Source organism: Canis lupus, chromosome 23 (assembly GCF_003254725.2).
Source record: "Canis lupus dingo isolate Sandy chromosome 23, ASM325472v2, whole genome shotgun sequence".
In the NCBI taxonomy this organism is placed as follows: Eukaryota; Metazoa; Chordata; class Mammalia; order Carnivora; family Canidae; genus Canis; species Canis lupus.
In genome coordinates this window covers 7402244-7421238 of record NC_064265.1, presented here as the reverse complement: position 1 = coordinate 7421238, position 18995 = coordinate 7402244, and the positions used below count along the sequence as shown (strand labels likewise).

The 18995-nt window shown below is 46.8% G+C and overlaps 1 protein-coding gene across 3 annotated transcripts in view; it reads right to left on the bottom strand.

Annotated features, from left to right (window-relative positions):
- Positions 1-18995, bottom strand: part of ITGA9 (integrin subunit alpha 9) — a 354014-nt gene that overhangs the window by 293458 nt on the left and 41561 nt on the right. For all 3 annotated transcript variants that reach the window (XM_049099727.1, XM_025461318.2, XM_025461319.3), the window contains exons 6-10: positions 13066-13195; positions 10101-10186; positions 7732-7800; positions 3059-3196; positions 404-509 (exon numbers count right to left, since the gene is read on the bottom strand). In XM_049099727.1, coding sequence (XP_048955684.1) covers positions 404-509; positions 3059-3196; positions 7732-7800; positions 10101-10186; positions 13066-13195 — 529 coding nt within the window. The remainder of the gene's footprint in view (positions 1-403; positions 510-3058; positions 3197-7731; positions 7801-10100; positions 10187-13065; positions 13196-18995) is intronic.

Below are 18995 nucleotides of genomic sequence, written 5' to 3'. Positions count from 1 at the left end.
GGCGCAGCGGTTTAGCGCCTGCCTTTGGCCCAGGGCGCGATCCTGGAGATACGGGATCGAATCCCACGTCGGACTCCCGGTGCATGGAGCCTGCTTCTCCCTCTGCCTGTGTCTCTGCCTCTCTCTATATATATATCATAAATAAATAAAAATTAAAAAAAAAAAAAAAGAAGAAGAAGCCCCAGTGGCCCGGCCCCAGGTGCGTTCGCACCGCAACACTCAGCCAAGAATTCCGGGCTGACAAGAAGCTACCACGCAGAAGCAGAGCCCAGCCCTGAGTGCCTGCATGGAGCACATCTTCTCCAAGGGCGGCCCTCCCTACGGGGGCCTTCCAAGCAGGCAGGCAGATCCAGCAGCACATCATGTCAGGGAGAAGCCAGAGGGCAGGTGCAAGCTCACTGACCTGGGAACCCATCGTCATCAAGGTCACCCAGGCTGGCGATGCTCTCCCCAAAGTGTGCGTTGTAGGCGCCGTCACCACTCAAGGCCAGTTGCTCCTCCAGGGCTCCCTGGGAAGCAGGATGGAGGAAAAAGTGGAAAACAAAACACAAACAGAACCGAAAAAAACAAACAAACAAACAAACAAAGCTCCGAATGTCACCCTCAAAGTGCACCCATCAACAGGAGACACCCAGGCAGGACTGCAGGCACCTAAACTTCTCTTTCCTTGTGGCAAAAGGAGTTCCTTTCACTTGTGCAGCAGGAAGAATTCCCACAGCCTGAGATGCCTTTTAGAGGGAAGAGGATTCTCACAGTGACCAGCGACCCCACCTCTCCCTTGTCTGGACACTCCATAAACCCACCTACCTACATACTTATCACCACTGAATCTTCTCAACTGCCCTGACCTTTTCCTCTGCAAAGTTGTTTTACATGGGCATGCATATTTCTATTTTTTCTCTTCTGTGACTTTTAGTACAAAGTTGCTTTACAAGGTACATGTGATTAGTAATCCAACACCCAGTAGTTCTTGGCCAGAGTGGGGGGGCATACACAACATGCCTGTTCTAGTTGGACTCAGATTTGCATTTCTCGAGCAAACACCAGATAACAAAGGGAGGGAGCTAATGGTGTATGGTGGCAGTAAAAGCCATTTGAGGATACCCACTCTACCCCAAATCACTGACATGTCAGTATCAGAGTATTAAAGTGCAATCTGAGATTTTGAGGCATAAGAATGTCTAAATCTGCCCTGGCATAGAGGAACCCTGGACTCACTGCACACCCACAAGCCATCCCAAGGAGTATCTGGCTTTAGATCAGACCTCGTGGCTCCCCCCACTTTACAGATGAGGAAACTGAACCACTAATTTTAAGTTATTTGTCCACATTGCACAGGCTAGAATGTGGAAAACCCAGGATCCAGGTCCATCTAACTCCAAAGTCACCATTTTCCCATTCCTCTGCACTGCTTCATAATCATTCATCAAAGAGAGGGAGATTCAACAGATATACTACCCTTGTACTTAGGGAAGCCACACGGGCATTAAGATACATTGGTTGGGTGTTGGAATGTGTGGGCACAATGTGTCTGGGGAGTTATCCTGCTCTAAGATTCCACACCCTGATTTAGACACACTGTTGAGCTATTGAGCTGATCACCTTGCTGCCTGACAAGGTCATACCTATGTGAATATTTCATTCTCCTACAAATAGAGTAGCCAGCAGCCACTGACTGTTGCTGAGCTCATCTCCATAATGACCACCTCATTTCTCCCCACACCAGCCTGTCCCTTTCCTGGAATGTCAAGGGGGCTGCAAGTGCCAAGCATCACTGCAGGAGGTACCAGGAAGTATCTTCGGTCCCAGGTTTTAGATTCACTTCCTTAAAGAGTTTACAAGCATCTGAGAAAGCCCACGGCTCTAACATTCCCTGGCTCCTCTTCACATGGCTGTCCTTTCTTTCTGACATCTGCCCACCTATAGTTAAACACCATTGTCCCCTCCAACTGAATTAGTTATCCAACTAGGATAACTAGCATCTTGGTCACCACTTAAAAGTGTACTTTTTTTTTTTTTTTTTTACCATGAAAGAATTACATTCTTGCTCTTTGAGTAAAGATAAAACTAAAAATCTATCCAAGGCTTACCACCCACAAAGATCTGTTATTAACATTCTCTATGCATTCTGTGTATTTTTATAAAGGTTGTTTGTAGAGCAAGTTTTCATCCTGCTTTTCACTGATTACCGCATAACCATTTTCTCATGTTTGGTGACAAAATTGATGCATTTAACTCTCTTGTTGAACATTCTTAATTCTAGATGCTGAAAAGATTCTGCTTTCTCACTGGTCTCCCACCTCCACTGTGCATTACTCCCCCACTCTATCCCCCCAATCCTCCACTCAGCTGCAAAGGGGCAGAGGCATCTTTCTGACACCATCACCCCCCTTTCATGGTCCTGCAGGATAAGGGCACCACGATCATGGCCCTTGGCCACTGCACTGGTCCCCAAGCAACCCCCAGAACTAAGTGGTCCTACTGCCCCATGCCTCATCCCACTTGCCCAGCTCCCAGCCCACCCCTGCCTGTCTGCCTAACTCCTACTCCTTCGGATTCATCCCAGCCATTGCGTCCTCCAGGAGGTTTCTCTGCTCCCCTGGGCATGTGCTTAGATACTTCCAGGGAGGGAGCACAACTTCCAGGGATCCAGCTGGCCTAGGTTCAAATTCCAGCCCACCACTTCTAGTTGTGTGATGGGGGGCACATTATTTAACCTCTCTGGGCCTCGTTTTTGCATCTGAGAAATGGGACCCCTGATATTACATTGAAATCATTTATAGAAAACAGGAGGCACAGTTTCAGGTACATAATAGACACTCAAAATCAAACAACAGACATTACAATTTTTTTCAACCCCTGTATGTTTGCAGTGATAACACTGTGTACAGCTTTCCATTAATGGAATGTTGAGCTTTCTGAAGGTAGGAAAAGAGTCTTTTCACTTCCTCTGGGTTATGGGGCCCAGTGCCCAGCCCAGCAGGGTCTCAGTCACTCTTTGCTGGACAGATGTCCCCCCACACACACTCATCCACATAGTGCCCAGCACTGTACTCACATTTCCTCTGTTGATGTAGACGGTGACCTGCCCCTCATCTCTGATCTCAGAGAACATGGGGGCCCCCACCAGCAGGTCAGAGAGGCCATCTGCGTTCAAGTCAACTGCGCATAAGGAGGAGCCGAAGTAAGAGCCCATCTGCAACCAAGTCGAGTTGCAACAAAGCGTTCAGTGTCTGCCCTCACACAGGAGGTCCTCACTTTCCTCTAGCCGGCTGCTTAGGCACTCTTGCTCCCAAGCCCCTCAGAGGCTGTGAAGGCTATGCTGCCCCATAAGCCAGAAGGCCCAGGCCAGTGGTGAAATGCCTGATTTCCCTGGCTCCTGGCAGCTATGCTGGGGCCCCGGCAATGTGAGACCAAAGCTAACAGGCTCAGAGGCCCCCTCCTTAGAACCCTACCAAGGGGAAAACAAGTGGACCAATCCCAGGAGAATACAATATGGTTTTTAAAAATGCAAGTCGAGGTTGCAAAATGGGTTACAACCATAGTAAAAGTGCCTCATATAACAGACATCTGACAGGGCCAACCATGTAGGAATATGAAATTTTGTAACATAAGGCAAGCTTGAAAAGAAATGCTACATGGGGAAATAGATTCCCCTCCCCCTGGGCCTGCTCAGAGCTAAAGCTAACCAAGAAGGCATGAACTCCAATGACAGAAAAAGGTACAACTCCTAAGACTATGTAATGGATAAGGGAACACAACCAGGTTACATTGGCTCTTCCCGTATCACGGCTTACTCCAATGCCTATTACTGTAAATCAGGGGTCTTAACCCCAAATGCCAAAGGGATCCAGACCCGTGACAGAAAAACCATAAGAAAAAACATGTAACATTGTAAAGTTGGTCACAGGTGGCAAGTGACACTTGGTTTCAGTGTCTAACAATGAGTGGTACGGACTGTGGCAAACAGGAGCCCACAGAGCCAGCTACTAGACACGCTCCTACCCAGCCGCAGCCAACTGCTGTCATGAGGGAGGCTGACCCAGAGAAGACCAACCTTCCTGTTTTTTAAGAGAAGCCAAAAATCAAAAATTGTATTTGAGGTGCCTCTTTTTAAAACACAGGCAACTTGGGGGCATCTGGGTGGCTCAGCAATTGAACGTCTGCCTTTGGCTCAAGCCGAGATCCCGGGGTCCTGGGAGCAAGCCCTGCATTGGGCTCCCCACAGGGAGCCTGCTTCTCCCTCTGCCTAGGTCTCTGCCTCTCTGTGTCTCCCATGAATAAATAAATAAAATCTTAAAAAAAAAAAAATGTGAGCAACTTGTTCAGAATAAAAAAAAACAAACATACCGGGCAGGCCAAACAAAGTTTCACAGGCTGCATCCTTTCTAAAGGCTGCCAGTTTGCAACCTCTTGGAAAGGGAAAAGAAAAAAAAAAAAAAAGCCATTCTTTTAAAATAAATGTTTTCAAATAAAAGGCCTCTGGTTCTGCTGATGGCAACAAGCATTTTCTTTTGGAGTTGCAGTTTGCAGTTTGTTGGCCGCTGCCCCAGGGAGTGTGAGAGTGGAGGGCACTCCGGTACATTTCCTGCAGTGAACCGGGGGACTGGCGCCCCTCCTCAGTCACATGCCACTTGTGCTCAACCCACCCCACCCTACCACCGCCCATTCCCAGAGGAGAAGCATGTGGGCAATGCCTGAATTCACAGCTGAGACCAAGTTGCCAGTCACTAATTCGGTGGCCTTGCCGATCTTTCCATCTGGACTTTAGCAAAATAAGCAAACAAACAAGCTGGTGAGACCCACACAAGGCCCCGAGGACCAAAGCTGCTAGCTGTTCTCTCTGGCTGAGCCCCATGGGAACAATGTGCTTCATTCCAATGGGCTATTTAACTTGGCATCTTTATCAATGTTCAATCAGAAATCCCTGAACATGAAGTTTCCTATCTAAGTTCTGACATACAAACACTTCAGATACCCTGTTAACTCAATAAAACTCCTATATGGCAATGACATGCTTTCAGGGGTGGGGGGGGGAGGGTGTTCCTTGATCAGAATTCTCCCATAAGTCTGGAAATACAGGGATGTGTGTCTATATTAACATCTGGATTGTGCACATATTGATGATTTCTTAGATGGACTATATGAAGGCTGTCAATCGAAAAAACCCAGAACTTTGAGGTTTCATTTTATTTTGTTTTGTTTTGTTTTTAGAGTAGGCCAGGTGACAGGACTACCTCACCAAATCCTGGTCGAAAAAAGCAGAAGTGGGCCAGTGGTTGGCTGAGTCAGAACCCTCCCCTGTGTGTGTGTGGCTCCGGACACAGGGGTAAAGCTACAGACATCCTTTGAAAGCCTGGGGTCATGTCCTTTCCCTCTGAAGTAATGGAGAAGTCAGAGAGACTGGAATTTCTCTTCTTCTTGCAAAAAGCAAAATCATATGTATAAAGAGAGTGATCATCTTTTTCAAAATCAGAAAGCTTATGATGGAGTTAAAGCCAGAAAAAATGGGAGAGCAAGATTGAGTGGTGTAAGAAAGGAATGACTCTAGCTAGGATGGTGCAAAGTGAAGGCAAGTAGAGCCCTAATGAAAGTGACAAGTGACAGAGCCATGGAACTGGTGGGTGAAACACCTGGCCCTTCCATCCCCTCTCAGGGAGCCCCAACACATACATCACAAGGACATTCAAGCAGACATGCAAACCAGTCTGTCCTGGACTCCACGGCGTAAAGTTCTCGGGAAGTGTGCCCAAGTGGCTCCTCAAATGTTGACCTCTCCAACCACCTGCTCTTAAATCTGTTGCCCGAAACATGACCACAGCCAGTCACAGATGAGTGGCCATGTAAATTGTCATTTGCACCAGGAGGTTTTTGAGAAGGAGGGGGGCACAATTATAGGCTGTTAATTATACCAGGATGACCACCCTGGGCACAGGTGGCTGGTGGGGGTGGTGGGCAGGAGGCATGGAGACACAGGTGGAAATGAACGTGAAGATACTCTGAAAACTGGATGACAGGTGTGCTCCAGCTCCACACATCACATTAGAGTCCTTAAATAGTATTTATGTGAGGTGATGGGTGTGTCAACTAGCCTTACTGTGATGGATCAAATCATCCATTGAACACCTTAAGTTCACCCAGTGCTATAGGTCAATTATATCTCAGCAAAGCTGGAAGAGGGGGACAGTTCCTTTAATTTTATGCTGTCAAGCCCAGGTATGTTTGCAGGGGAGGGGTGGGGGTCTGGGTTTCCCACAGTAGGCACACTCACCTATTTATTATTTTTTTGTAAGAAAAATATAAAATGTTAGGCTTAGGAGCATTTACATCCTGCTCTTTGGGGCTCTTTCACAAATGGCACTGAGTTACTTCTTGTTGAACTGTCAGGAGTGCCTGGAAAATCTTTTTTGCAGAATTGCTCACAGTCCTTTTCCAGTGCTGTTGCTCTGGGTTTTTAGAAATGTTAAAATAACATAGGCCAGTGTAGTTCCCAGGGAAAACTTCACAAAACTGATTTGGTAATGCATTTTTTTTAATGGAAAGGATTATGACAATTCTATACCAAGTACACACGTTAACATTGTTAAAATTGAAAGAAAATTCCACTTGTGAGTGGGATTTGGGGAAATGAGAATATCCACCACCAGAACAGTGTGTAATGGTGCCAGGCTGGAGTAGAGCAGGTTTAACCCCACACTGGGCTGGGACACACAGCCTGCCCCACAAAGGAAATAATCGCTTTTCACCCTTTCTTAGGGTGGTGGGAGGTATAACAACCTTCCACATTCTCCTATCTCCTGGAATCTCTCTCCCAGGCCCCAGGGGTCCTGTGCTTCTTCCCAGAGCTCACTGAGGCCTCCACCAAGACAAGCCTCCAAATTACTTTGTTGGCCTCCCAGCCCAAATATGTGTCCCCTGAGAGCAGCCAATCTCTCTCAACAATCTTGTTGGTCTGAGCCACACTAAGGGGTGCAGGACTGATAAGCCTGTGAAAAAATGCTGCTTATTAATCAAAGCACTCTCTACCTGCCTTAATTTCAGACTATGGTGCAGCATAATGGAAACATGCAGGAAATGGAGAGAGAATTAGGGCCAGGATGAAGACAAGACAACCCAAGCAGATCAACCTTGCCCAGGACTAATTTCAAGGCAGCCTTCCCAAGCTATTTCTATTTCCAGGTTCCCAAAGGAGCTGAGTGACACTGTCACACAGTGTCTCTGTGTGACAATAGTCCCTGTGACGATGGTGGCAGGGAGCTCAGGATGAGGAGGAATGGTGCTGGGCCAGGGACACAGGGAGAGTGAGAGCCATTTGCCTGTGTGCCTACTTGGTTAGCTATCATGGGTTTGCACTGTACTAAACTGTGATCTCCGGGGTGTTGATGTGTAGGTACAAGAGAGCAGCAGATGGAGGAGAGGTTGCAAAAGGCAGAGAGACCCCGCGAGTCGTAATTTTGATGAGTATCTGAACTATGAAACTATTTTGAACTCTGTGATGTAACTTGGTCATGTCCAAATGCATCTTGCTTCCTATGTCCTAATCAAGCAGGAATTCCACAATCTGCAGGTTACACACAATGCTAAGGAGGTTAAGGCAACTGCATGCGGAGCCACCATACAAACTTAAGGCCCAGGTAGGACCTTTCCACCAATTTTCTAAAAAAATGAACTGATTCCCACATTCTGACATCTCATAAGCAAAAAAGAAGATAACAGTGTCAAGAATCTCACCTTTTTACCTGATGCCTGAAAAATCTTAATTAACGTGCCCGATCTTCGATCAGCTCTAAAAATATAAACCTATGGAATGAAAAAAAAATCTAGTTAAGAAGGAAGCCAGGATCAAAGATCTTTACCAGCATTCTCCTGAGAGTCCTACTTAAATCAAGGCCAATGAGGCACAGGGCAAGTGCACTTAAATTAGCTGACAATTAAGAAGTCAGCATTCCCTGCACTTTACCAACTTTGTAAAAAGAATGTCCTTCAATTCCAAGGCAGAAATCACATCCTCTGCTCCTGAACCACATCATTCATGGAAGCCATGCACAATAAGGTCCAAGGAGCTTACAAATTACTAATAAACAATTCAACTCTTGGATGAAGTATGCATTTTCTTCCTTGAAATATTTCTTTCATTCCCAAGAGTTAGAGCTGCTGCAGGTAGAGCAATGGAAGACAGAGGAATGGAAGGGAGTATTTCAGACAAAGCAGTTTTCCAAAGTGATTCCACAGAATATCAGAGCCTTACGATCTGCTTAAGTAAGCAGGAGTTTAGTTGGGGAGACACCAGATTTAAACATTAAATCAATTCCTCTACTGCAGGACTTTGAGAGCCTTTAGTATGCACCATGCATCGCTACCACAAGGAAGATTACTCACAAAGGACTTCCCAAATGCCAGGACTGTGGAAGTTCTTTTTCAAGTTGCATCTTATAGGAAGTGTCCCATGAGGACCAGGGTAGGGGACCCTCCTAGAGGGTAAGAAGCCTCTACCTTAGTGAGAATGTGTTTATGACCTGACACCAGAAACAAATAATCCTGCAGGCCAGAGGTCTATTCTAGGGTTCCCGGGAATGGGACAGTCAGCAATTTTGTCAACTATAACCAGTTTCCCCAGCACCTCTCATGTGATCCAAGTGAAAGAAGCATTTTCAGGTTCTTTTTTGTTAGTTGCGTCCAGGATTCTCTCTGTCTGGTTCTATCAGTTATAAAAACTGTTCTCATCCTAAGACTTAACTATCTTGAAACTATCACAAGCATATGCAGAGAAAACAGCACAATCAGATCAAAGTTTGTGTAACTGGTGAGAAAAGGAAGCATTGAGGCATCTGCATGGCTGTGACCCAGGAGGCAGGCGCTTTTAACAATGCTAGGGATGCCTGGTCACATGCAGGCAGCTTCTTTCCCCGGTGACATTATCAGCATGGGGACAGCTCCTGATGCTTCTTCCCTCCACCATGTAGAGGAAATTGTGTGACCCTGAAGGACCCACCTCTCTCCTGACATTATCAGATTCATCTGCCTGCCTCCCCCTGCTCAGTACCATTGCATTTTTATTTATCTGGTTTCATTCTCGAAGATCCTTTCTCCCTAGCACCAGTGGTAGCAGGGTGGGGGGGGGGGGAGGTACAAGTTCCAGAAACGAGAGCTACGGTTCCTAACTCCTACCCAGGGGGATCTGGGGAAATGATTCTCATGATGTACCTGTAAAGCCCAGTCAGCTGGCCAGACTGACATGCTGGCTCAAGGCTCCAATTAACAGTAGTTTGGGTCCATCTCTAAAATCCAGACCCCATTTCTCTGAGCCCCTAGAGATATGGCCATACTCTATCCCAGGTCCACCCTATTGCCTCAGGTACAAAGATTATTCCTTTGTTCAGATTTTTCTATCAGAGAACCTATGGAATTTGTCAAAAATTTAGGTTCCTGACTCATGTAGACCTACTCAATCTAGATTTCCCATGCCCTGGAGCTAAAGAACCAGCAAGCATAGTTCTTCATGCTCTTGGACCCATAGAGGCCACAATTCCTAAAGGGACCAGAAAGCCCTGGATCCATGGGGTCTTTCCCATACCCTGGGAAGATCCTTTAGGAGAACTGATCCCACATATTTCCAGTTCAGCCTTTGGACTGAACCAGTCTTGGCTCTAAAACACTGGGAAAATAAATATGAGCCTCCAGGCCTCAAGATAAGTAAAGTCCCAAAGACACTTGGGACTAGACCTGATTCTGTTACGTCAAAGTCAAAATTGGGGAAGGCTTGACAGAGTGGAGCCTGGACAGTGCTGGGTACCATTCCTTTGGAGGACGCCATGATGCCAATGGTCAGTCTTAATAACATCACACACAGAGTGAGCTGCCAAACGCACTGAGATGAGAACAGGGAGATCTGTGAGCACCATTCACTCTCTGATTAAGCTTTCAGGATATGCTCTCAAAAGTGGTCAGAAGGAGGCTGATGGGAGACTCCTCATGGCTTCATTTACCTGCCAGCCACCTAGTAGAATGTTCACATCAAATAAGTGACAAACCTCTATACCAGGGGCAGCATGCTCCCCCCTCGTGTCTGACTCCATGCTATTCCAGACTTTACTCCTCACCTTTCCAATGCCTTCATCCTGTGGAGCACCTCCTACCACATCGGTGGTGAACGGACGAGAGAAGGAGCCGGCAGTCACTGCATAGCCTGTAAGGAAGGGGCGTTCACCGAGAAGACAGTGAGAGAGGGCAGGGAAAAAAAGACCCATCAGAGGAAAAAGGGTCTCAAGCATCCCTTCCCTGGACACCTATGACCCAGCTATTCTTGGAACATAACCTCCCAGGGAACAAATGGATCTTTCTATCAGTCTTCTCACCCTGAAATGGCTCATCTCACAAAAAGTCAGGTTCACAAAAACATGAGGGCAGGAAAGAGTGTTTTCTGGGAGTCCTCTTTAAAACAGGTACTATACTGGGGAGCCTGAGTGGCTCAGTGGGTTAAGTGCCTGCCTTCAGCTCAGGTCATGATCTCAGGGTCCTGGGGTCGAGCCCCACATCAAGCTCCCTGCTCTTGGGGGGAGTCTACTTCTCCCTCTCCCTCTGCCTGCTGCTCCCCCTGCTTGTGCGCTCTCTCTCTCTTTGCCAAATAAATAAATAAAATCTTTAAAAAAAAGAAAACAGGTACTGTGCTAAATACTTTATGTTTTTCTTTTTGAGATATAATTTTTATATGGTCAAGTGTATACATCTGAAGTATAGAACTCAAAGTGTCCAAATGTACACAGCCATGTGATCACCACCCAGAGTGAATTTAGGCACAGACCCCAAACTAGAAGGTTCCCTCCTACCATCTCAAGTCAGTGCTCTCCTACAGGCAGCCACTACTCTTTTTCTATCACTATATATGTATATTTTTTAAAGATTTTATTTATTTATTCATGAGAGACAGAGAGAGAGAGGCAGAAACACAGGCAGAGGGAGAAGCAGGCTCCATGCAGGGAGCCTGACGTGGGACTCGATGCCGAGTCTCCAGGATTCTGTGCTGAGCTGAAGGCAGCGCTAAACCGCTAAGCCACCCAGGCTGCCCTCTATCACTATATATTATGTTTACCTATTCTAGAACTTCACTCAACCTAACACCTGTGACATTCATCCATGCTGAGTATAATAGCAGCCATTCCTTTTTATTGTTGAGCAGTGGTCTACTATATGAAGAGTACAGAACATCTTTATTCTCCTGCTGGGCATCTGGCTGGGCTGTTCCCAACAATCCCAGCATTACTATGAACAAAACTTCTGTGAACATTCAGACGTGTGATTTTGGATGCCGGCAAATTTTAATCTCACAATTCTACGAGGAAGGTCTGATTATTTCTTCCACTTTATAGATGTAGGAACTGAAACTAAACATGGTCAAGTAACATGCCCTAGATAACAATGCAAGATTCAAATCCAATTGGGATGCCTGGGTGGCTCAGTGGTTGAGCCTTTGGCTCAGGTTGTGATCCGGGAGTCCTGGGATCAAGCCCTGCATTGAGCTCCCCGCAGGGAGCTTGCCTCTCCCTCTCCCTGTGTCTCTGCCTCTCTCTCAGTCCTTAATGAGTAAATAAAAAAATCTCAAAAAAAAAAAAAAAAAGATTCAAATCCAATCTGTGTGTCTCCAAAGCCTCTGCTGTTAACCACTGTGCCATCTTCCCTCCTGGGAGAAGGCAATAAGTGAGTGGGTGAATAGATGAGGAAAGAATCCGGATGCAAAAGCAATCTAGAAACAAAGGTCAAAGCTGTCTGAGCTTAGTCTAAATGTCTCCTGCTTTCTGAGACAGGCTTGTGGGCAGGCTAAAAGTTCTCCTTTAGCCAGCAGAAACCCATATGGGTGGCCATATATTCCCCAAACCTTGTCTTTGCCTTCAACCTTAATGCTGTGATCACAAGCTGTTTGGATTTTGTGATGACACCATATTGTGGTCAGTTCTTATGGACCCTGTGGCCTGACCACATTACCTAAGAGTATTGAGTGATCTCAAAGCCTTAAGTGACCCTTGGAAGCCCTGCAGCAGTAAAGGTCTCTGGTACAGAGCAAGGCACGGGTCCCACAGGTTCAAAGGACTTACTCTGAACCCTAAAGCCATACCCAAACCAGGTTCTGGGCTGCCTTCTAGACACGTGTCAGGTCTCCCTGCTGTGCACTGGGCTCTGTAGCAGGTCCTGGAAATGTCAGGCCCGCTCTGCGCCTCTGAGGTGCTCCCAGCTGACACCAGAGGTCAACGCTGTCTCCACAGCACACATATGGCAGGCAGCTTCAGGTTTGGAAACCGCAGGTTTAAGCCCCCACTCTGCTATTTACAAGCCATGTGACCTTTTCAAGTTATAGACTTCTATATGCCTCAGTTTCTTTACCTCTAAAATGCAGGTAATGATAGTTGCCTCATAAGGTTGTTTCAGGAATGAAACGAAATAGTATCCAGAACTATAGCATTTAGAACAGGTACTAAGGAAAAGAGCCACACAAAATCTTCAGGTCCACAAGCAAAGACAGGCTATCTCTGTCCCTCAATAGGTACACTGTCATGCTTGCCTGGTGGCTGTTGTGTCTATTTTCTTTCTAGAAGGTTGAAAGGGTTGAGAAAATAAGAGAAATTTTCCTGAGCCTGCAATTAACCTTCAACATTACGCTGCCATCTGTCATGCTAATTTCTGGTTCTTGCTATTTCTATTTGCAACTGGTGGTGTGACCAGGAAGCAGAGGCCACAGCCAAGCAAATGTCAAGGGAAACCAGGATTCCACTGCACTCATTTTGTATCTGAACTTGAGTAATTGCTCAAATAATAAATGAAAATGTTTGCTTCCCTGGAGGTTCCACTGTCAGCTCTGTGATTACACCAGTTTTAATCCAGACCCCTCCTTTGTTCTCTACCTGCTGGGTGAAGGGCTCCATGTAAGGTACCCTCGCTAAGAGCCCACCTAATTAGAACAATAAATGTAAAAGCCAACAAACTCTTCTTTCTACCATAAAGCAATAGTTGGCGAGCCAGGTGAAAATTGTTCCCATTTCCCCTCCTTATCTGTCACATCCCTGAGCTACTCACCCAGGTAAGTGTACCGCCTGTTCATGATCACTTCATCGTTCAGTTTGAAATAGGTGTTGTCTGTAAGGTTCAGCACTTTGACTGTCCCAGCCCAATAAAATGAGCCTGGGGCACCCATCACTACCAGCTCCTACAAAAGACAGACCCAAAGGTAAATAAACAGGAAGGATGCTGAGGAAGGGAGCAGGTGATATAATTAGAACCACAGCTGCATCCAATGCAAAGACACTTCACACCAAGGACTTTATTTGGCTGAGCCATGAAAAGTACTTCAGCAGATTCCCTGGCATGATGGAATCCATCATATACACAAGGTCATCGGGAGTAAAGACAAGGATAACGTACCAGACCCCTCTGCTACCCATGGATAAGCTCACATGTACTTTCTCACCTTTACACCAGGATCAGACAAGGAAATGACAAACATCGCACATTGTCCTAAATCATAGAATTCCGGGAAACAGTGGTCGTGAAAAGATACCACCTCCCTCCTGGTCCCCAACCCCACCTGCTTCCTACAGAGGAAGGAGAAAACAAAGATAAGAAGCATCTTTGCAAAAAACAAACAAACAAAAAAAACGGGTACCAACACTCCAAGGAAATCGTCCCCAGTCCTCACTCAGGACATTCTTCTCAGGGATGGCTCTAAAGCTTGCTTTTGGGCCACTGTGGCCCCTGGCAACCTCATAACGAAATCAAGAGAGCAGAGAGGAGCACTAAAGAAGAGGACAGAGACCCCTGGCAGCAAAAGACAGCGCTGCTCTTAAAAACAGGCCCAGAGAGAGGCATCTGGGTGGCTCAGCAGTTGATCATCTTGCCTTCGGCTCAAGTCGTGATCCCGGGATCCTGGGATTGAGTGCCAAATTGGGCTCCCCACAGGGAGCCTGTTTCTCTCTCTGCCTATGTCTCAGCCTCTCTCTGTGTGTCTCTCATTAAAAAAAAAAAAAAAAAACAGGCCCAGAGGGACATCCAGGGGGCTCAGTCACTTAGGCGTCCTACTCTTGGTTTTGGCTCAGATCAGGATCTCATGGGTTGTGGGATCAAGCCCTGCATTGAGCCCTGTGTTGGGAATCTGTGTCAGTGGGGAGTCTGATTGAAATTACCTTCCTCTGCCCCCCTCATTCGTTTCCATGCTCACACGCATGCGCTCTCTCTAAAATGAATGAATTTTTAAAAATAAATTTAAAAAGAATAAATAAAATAAATAAATAATTAAAAAAAAAAAAAAAGACTCAGAAATACAAGACATGGCAGTCTCCAGCATTTGCGTTAGGGGTAAATGGCCCTGTACCCTCAACGGGGTCGAGAGCAGGTCTGTGCTACAGACCCATCCCATGAGCAATCCTGATGAGAATTCCAAGTGCTTCCAAATGATGCATCTACCTAAGGAAGTCAGCGTGGATCCCCATGTGGATTCACCCACAAGGAGAGGCATTGTCACTGTGCTAAAGGAAGCTAGAAGTGATCTAACCGTCTAACAGCTGGCATTCTAAATCATGGTACGCCCGTTCAACAGAATCTGCAGCAGTAAAACTGCTGTTGCTTAACAGCACTGAGACAGGGCAGCAAAGTGCTGAGTTAATGAGGAGAGGCCAAACAATATGCATACTACGATCACATTTTATAAAAGGGCGGGGGGAAGCATGTACAGACAGACAGACATGAAACAAAGACCAGAAGGATTAGCCCTGAATGTTTATGGTTTTTTCCCCACTGTGTAACAGGATTACAGAGATCCCTCCTCTGCCCTCCCTTCTTCTATCACTCTGTATCTTTCTCTGTGTCTCTCCCTGTCTCTCATCCCCAAAATTTGTGTTTTACAAAGTTATAGAACAACGATTAAATGCTGACAGGAAGTCACCTCAGAAAACACACAATGTGTTAAAAATGGAGCACAGGCTGTGTGTAAGCTGTACTGAGGGTAGGTGTCCACTGCCTCCCTGAACCCACTGGGTGACCCTGGCTGAAGCTTTCATTCCTTCCTTCCCCAACAGGGAATCCCTTCTTTTGATTATCTATATTTCCCAAAGTACCTATGTTGCAATAAGAAACAATATAAATTATTTTCATAACAAAATCACTAATTTTGCATTCCATAGTATTAAGCACCTATAATTGTGTAGAAAACCTGACAGATCAATCAAGTCCTTTTGTATGACATTCCCAGGGTAAGGCAACACGGAAACATACAAAATATTTTAGAAAAAGTTATATCCAAAAGGGTCCAAATAAAGACAATTTTAGGGGAAACCTCTCAGTTGTACAAAAACCCCAAAGGTGCAGGCCAGGCAGAGAGTAGACACTAGACACCACAATGTCATCAAGGACTCTCAGTGACAAAAGATACCCACCTCGCCCTTGGCCCTTAGAGTCCCCATGGTTTTTAACATTTTTTTAAAAAGATTTTATTTATTCATTCCTGAGAGACACACAGAGAGAGGCAGAGACACAGGCAGAGGGAGAAGCAGGCTTCCCGCAAGGAGCCCAATGTGGGACTCAATCCGGGATCCTGGGATCATGCCCTGAGCCGAAGGTAGATGCTCAACTGCTGAGCCACACCGTTTTGTTTCAGAAACATCCTTTCAGGCTGACCCCTCTCTGCAGAGCTGGCCTCACTGTCAGAAGCTGCTGCTTTCCGACTAGTCCCTGAAAGCTACATCTTGCTACAAGGACTCTGAGTTTCTAATGACAATTCATAAAGTCACACTGAATTCCCACAGAGCAAACGTCTGAAAAAGCCAGAGCCATCTAAAGAAAAGAAAGAAAAAAAATAAAGAAAGAAAGAAAGAAAGAAAAGAAAGAAGAAAGAGCACCTGGGCAGGAGAGCAAGCGTATGACCATGGTGGCACTGGGACAATGTTCTGAGTGCCATGTGTGCCGTGGTCCATTTGGAAAGAAATTTAAACAGTAGGGTGTGAGCACAGCCAGAAGAGAAGCCACCAGATCCTGCCTGAATGGCATGTTCCTGGTGATCGAGGAAGGTGGAGCCCAGGAATGGCTGTGGAGGAATGCTGCATTCAGATTCTGACGTCCCATCCACCTCCAAGGGAGCAGGTGAGAAACTAGACACTGAGGCATCTCGCTGTTTTATAAAAACATATCACTTGCTGCACTCATAGCTCATCACTAAAAAAACACAGGTGGGGAGTGCATTCATTCACTCCTGTCCCCTACACTCATCTGCTCTGTGTAAGGGGCTATACTAGTTCTAGGGACATTAGACCAGGGCACCTGGGTGGCTCTGTGGTTGAGCACCTGACTTTGGCTCAGATCAAGATCCCAGGGTCCTGGGATCGAGCCACATCAGGCTCCCTGCAGGAAGCCTGCTTTTTTCCCTCTGCCTGTGCCTCTGCCTATGTGTGTGTCTCTTGAATAAATAAAATTAAAAAAAAAAGAAGAAGGGATATTAGACAAAGGACTTTTTCCTTGGACTTGAGCTCAGAAAGGCATTTGGAATGGGGTGTCTAAAAGCATAGGGCATGGAAGAACATGATAATCAATAGTCTCCATACCAGTGGTACACACCATATGTAGAGCTTTTTCCATCCGCAGCTCTTCATAAGCCAAAATCCTGAGCAGTGCCAGAGACACAAAAGGCTCTCAGGGATACCAGGCAGTAGACACAGTGTTTTCTGATGACTTAAATCAATCCAGCATAAAAATTGAGAGCTGTACATCTAACATATCCCCGCACCCGGTCTCTCAAACATTGCAAAGAGAACAAGACAAGGTAATCTATCTCCTCAAAAACCTCCAACCAAAGCTTTTGTCTGTCTTCCTTCTCCTCTTTGTGCTCAGACTCCTCCCTTGGTTCAAACTAGATGACCTGAGACCTGCAGGGCTGGGGCCGAGGGGTGGGGAGTTCCAGGAACTCCCTGTAGTTGGTTTTCTCATTCACTAGGGATGATGCCTACATCTTTTTGATGCTGTTCACAAGGGTCAGGAAGTGGCACCAATACTTATTAGCTACCACCCAATGCAGATGGTGCAGAGGAACACAACCTTCTCTGCAAGCCAAAGGCCACACCGCCTAACTCACGTGTGGAACCCCTTCCCTGAACAGTACAGGCCTTTTCCCAAGGTGCATTTACTAGCAGAATCTCCATAACTATGGAGGTGTGTGGGTGTGTCTGGTGAGCCTTGGACTTCTCTCTGTACGCCCCTGCAAGGCAGCATAGCAGGGGGGCAGAGGGGCACTTGGCATCTACAGCAGAAGTCTGCGCTCCGGGCTCCCACGGTAGTGCTCCAATGCTGGCAGGGTGCTCTGTCTTCTCTTGCTACGCACAACTGTCTCTATCCTCCTAGGCTACAAAAATAAAGTTCCCAGGAAGCTCTCCTTTACCCTCAGTGACAGACTAAAGCTTACATGGCATCTGTAGCTCAAACAGCTTTGGTAACCCCTACGTCACGACCTTCAGGGCAGGCAGGCACCTGGGGCCAGAGTACTCAGGGCCACATGGCCATGTCCAAAAGGCCACAGAGTCACATCCAGCTGGAAAGGTAGCTGCCTGCCCTGTGCAGGGACCGCCAGCCCACAGCCAAAGCAAGCCCAAGTAATGAGGTCAGCAGGAGGGCATGGGAGGGGAGAAGTGTTGCCTGACCCCTGCAAACACATTTCCTGTTCAGTCTCCAGTAGCTGAAGTTTCAGAAAGGAGAGACCGCGAGTTCAAAGACCTCTTGTTTCAGAAGGCCAAAGCCCAGGGCAGCCAGGAGGCAGTGGCTGGGTCAAAGGACTGAGCCTCCCACTTGCTGGCCTCACAAACCCCCATCTGTGTACCACGACTGTCCCACTGCTCTTTGTTCAGCCAGCACATGCTGAGGTTCCATGGCTCCCAGAGCCTGGAGTTCTAATAGGTCCTCTTGTTCCTCTGGTCACCTGGAGCTTGCACAGCCACCTGGATTCTGCTTCACCCCTGCCCCTTCTGCTCCTCCCACCAACACCCCTTCCACCCAGCCCCAATGACACCTCCTCCCTGGGAGCTCCTTCTCTCTTTTAGCTCTTCAACAACATCTCTGATGAGTTCTCATTTCTGCAGTTTACTTTTTCTCCTCCCACTGTCGAAAGGAGGAGCCCTCTCCCCACCCCACCCCCAACTCCATGCTGAGCACACCCAGTCCCCTCAAAGAGGTACTAGCAATGACCAAATCAGAGTTTCCAACTCAGGTGGGGTTCTGGTCCCTGTATCCAAACATCTTCTAAAAACACCTATGACACATGATGAGATGAGCACTGGGTGTTATACTATATGTTGACAAATTGAATTTAAATAAAAAATATATTTTTAAAGATTTTATTTATTTATTCATGAGAGACAGAGAGAGAGACAGAGACAGAGAGACAGAGAGAGGCAGAGACACAGGCAGAGGGAGAAGCAGGCTCCATGCAGGGACCCGATGTGGGACTCGGTCTCGGGTCTCCAAGATCACGCCCTGGGCTGAAGGCAGTGCTAAACCTCTGAGCCACCCGGGCTTCTCTAAATAAAATATTTTAAAAATAATAATAAAAAAAATTAAAACACCTATGAGTGTCCCATCTATCACCTCACACTGCACGTGTTGAAAGCAGACCCATTCGTTTACCTCCCCCAGTGATTCTTCTCTAGACAGCCTTTTGCCACTGGGGACCCCCTGTTCTCTAGAACCCTGGCTCACAACCTACTTCCTCCAACCCATAGGCCTCTAGTAACCCAGCCCACTGATACTGTCTTAATAGTCTCCAATTCCCCTGAGCATTTTTTCTTCCTGCCCTGTTGTTTTGTAGCTAGACCACATCACAGCCTCCCCCAGGCCCTCCCACTTTTAAAGTCCTGGGCACAGCAGCCCATACAACCTCTCCCTCTCAGCACTGCCATCCATGGTGTCCATCACCTGCTTGTGGACTTACAGTGGTACCCTCTTGCCTCCTGGGCTGAGTCAGACTTTGCTAGACC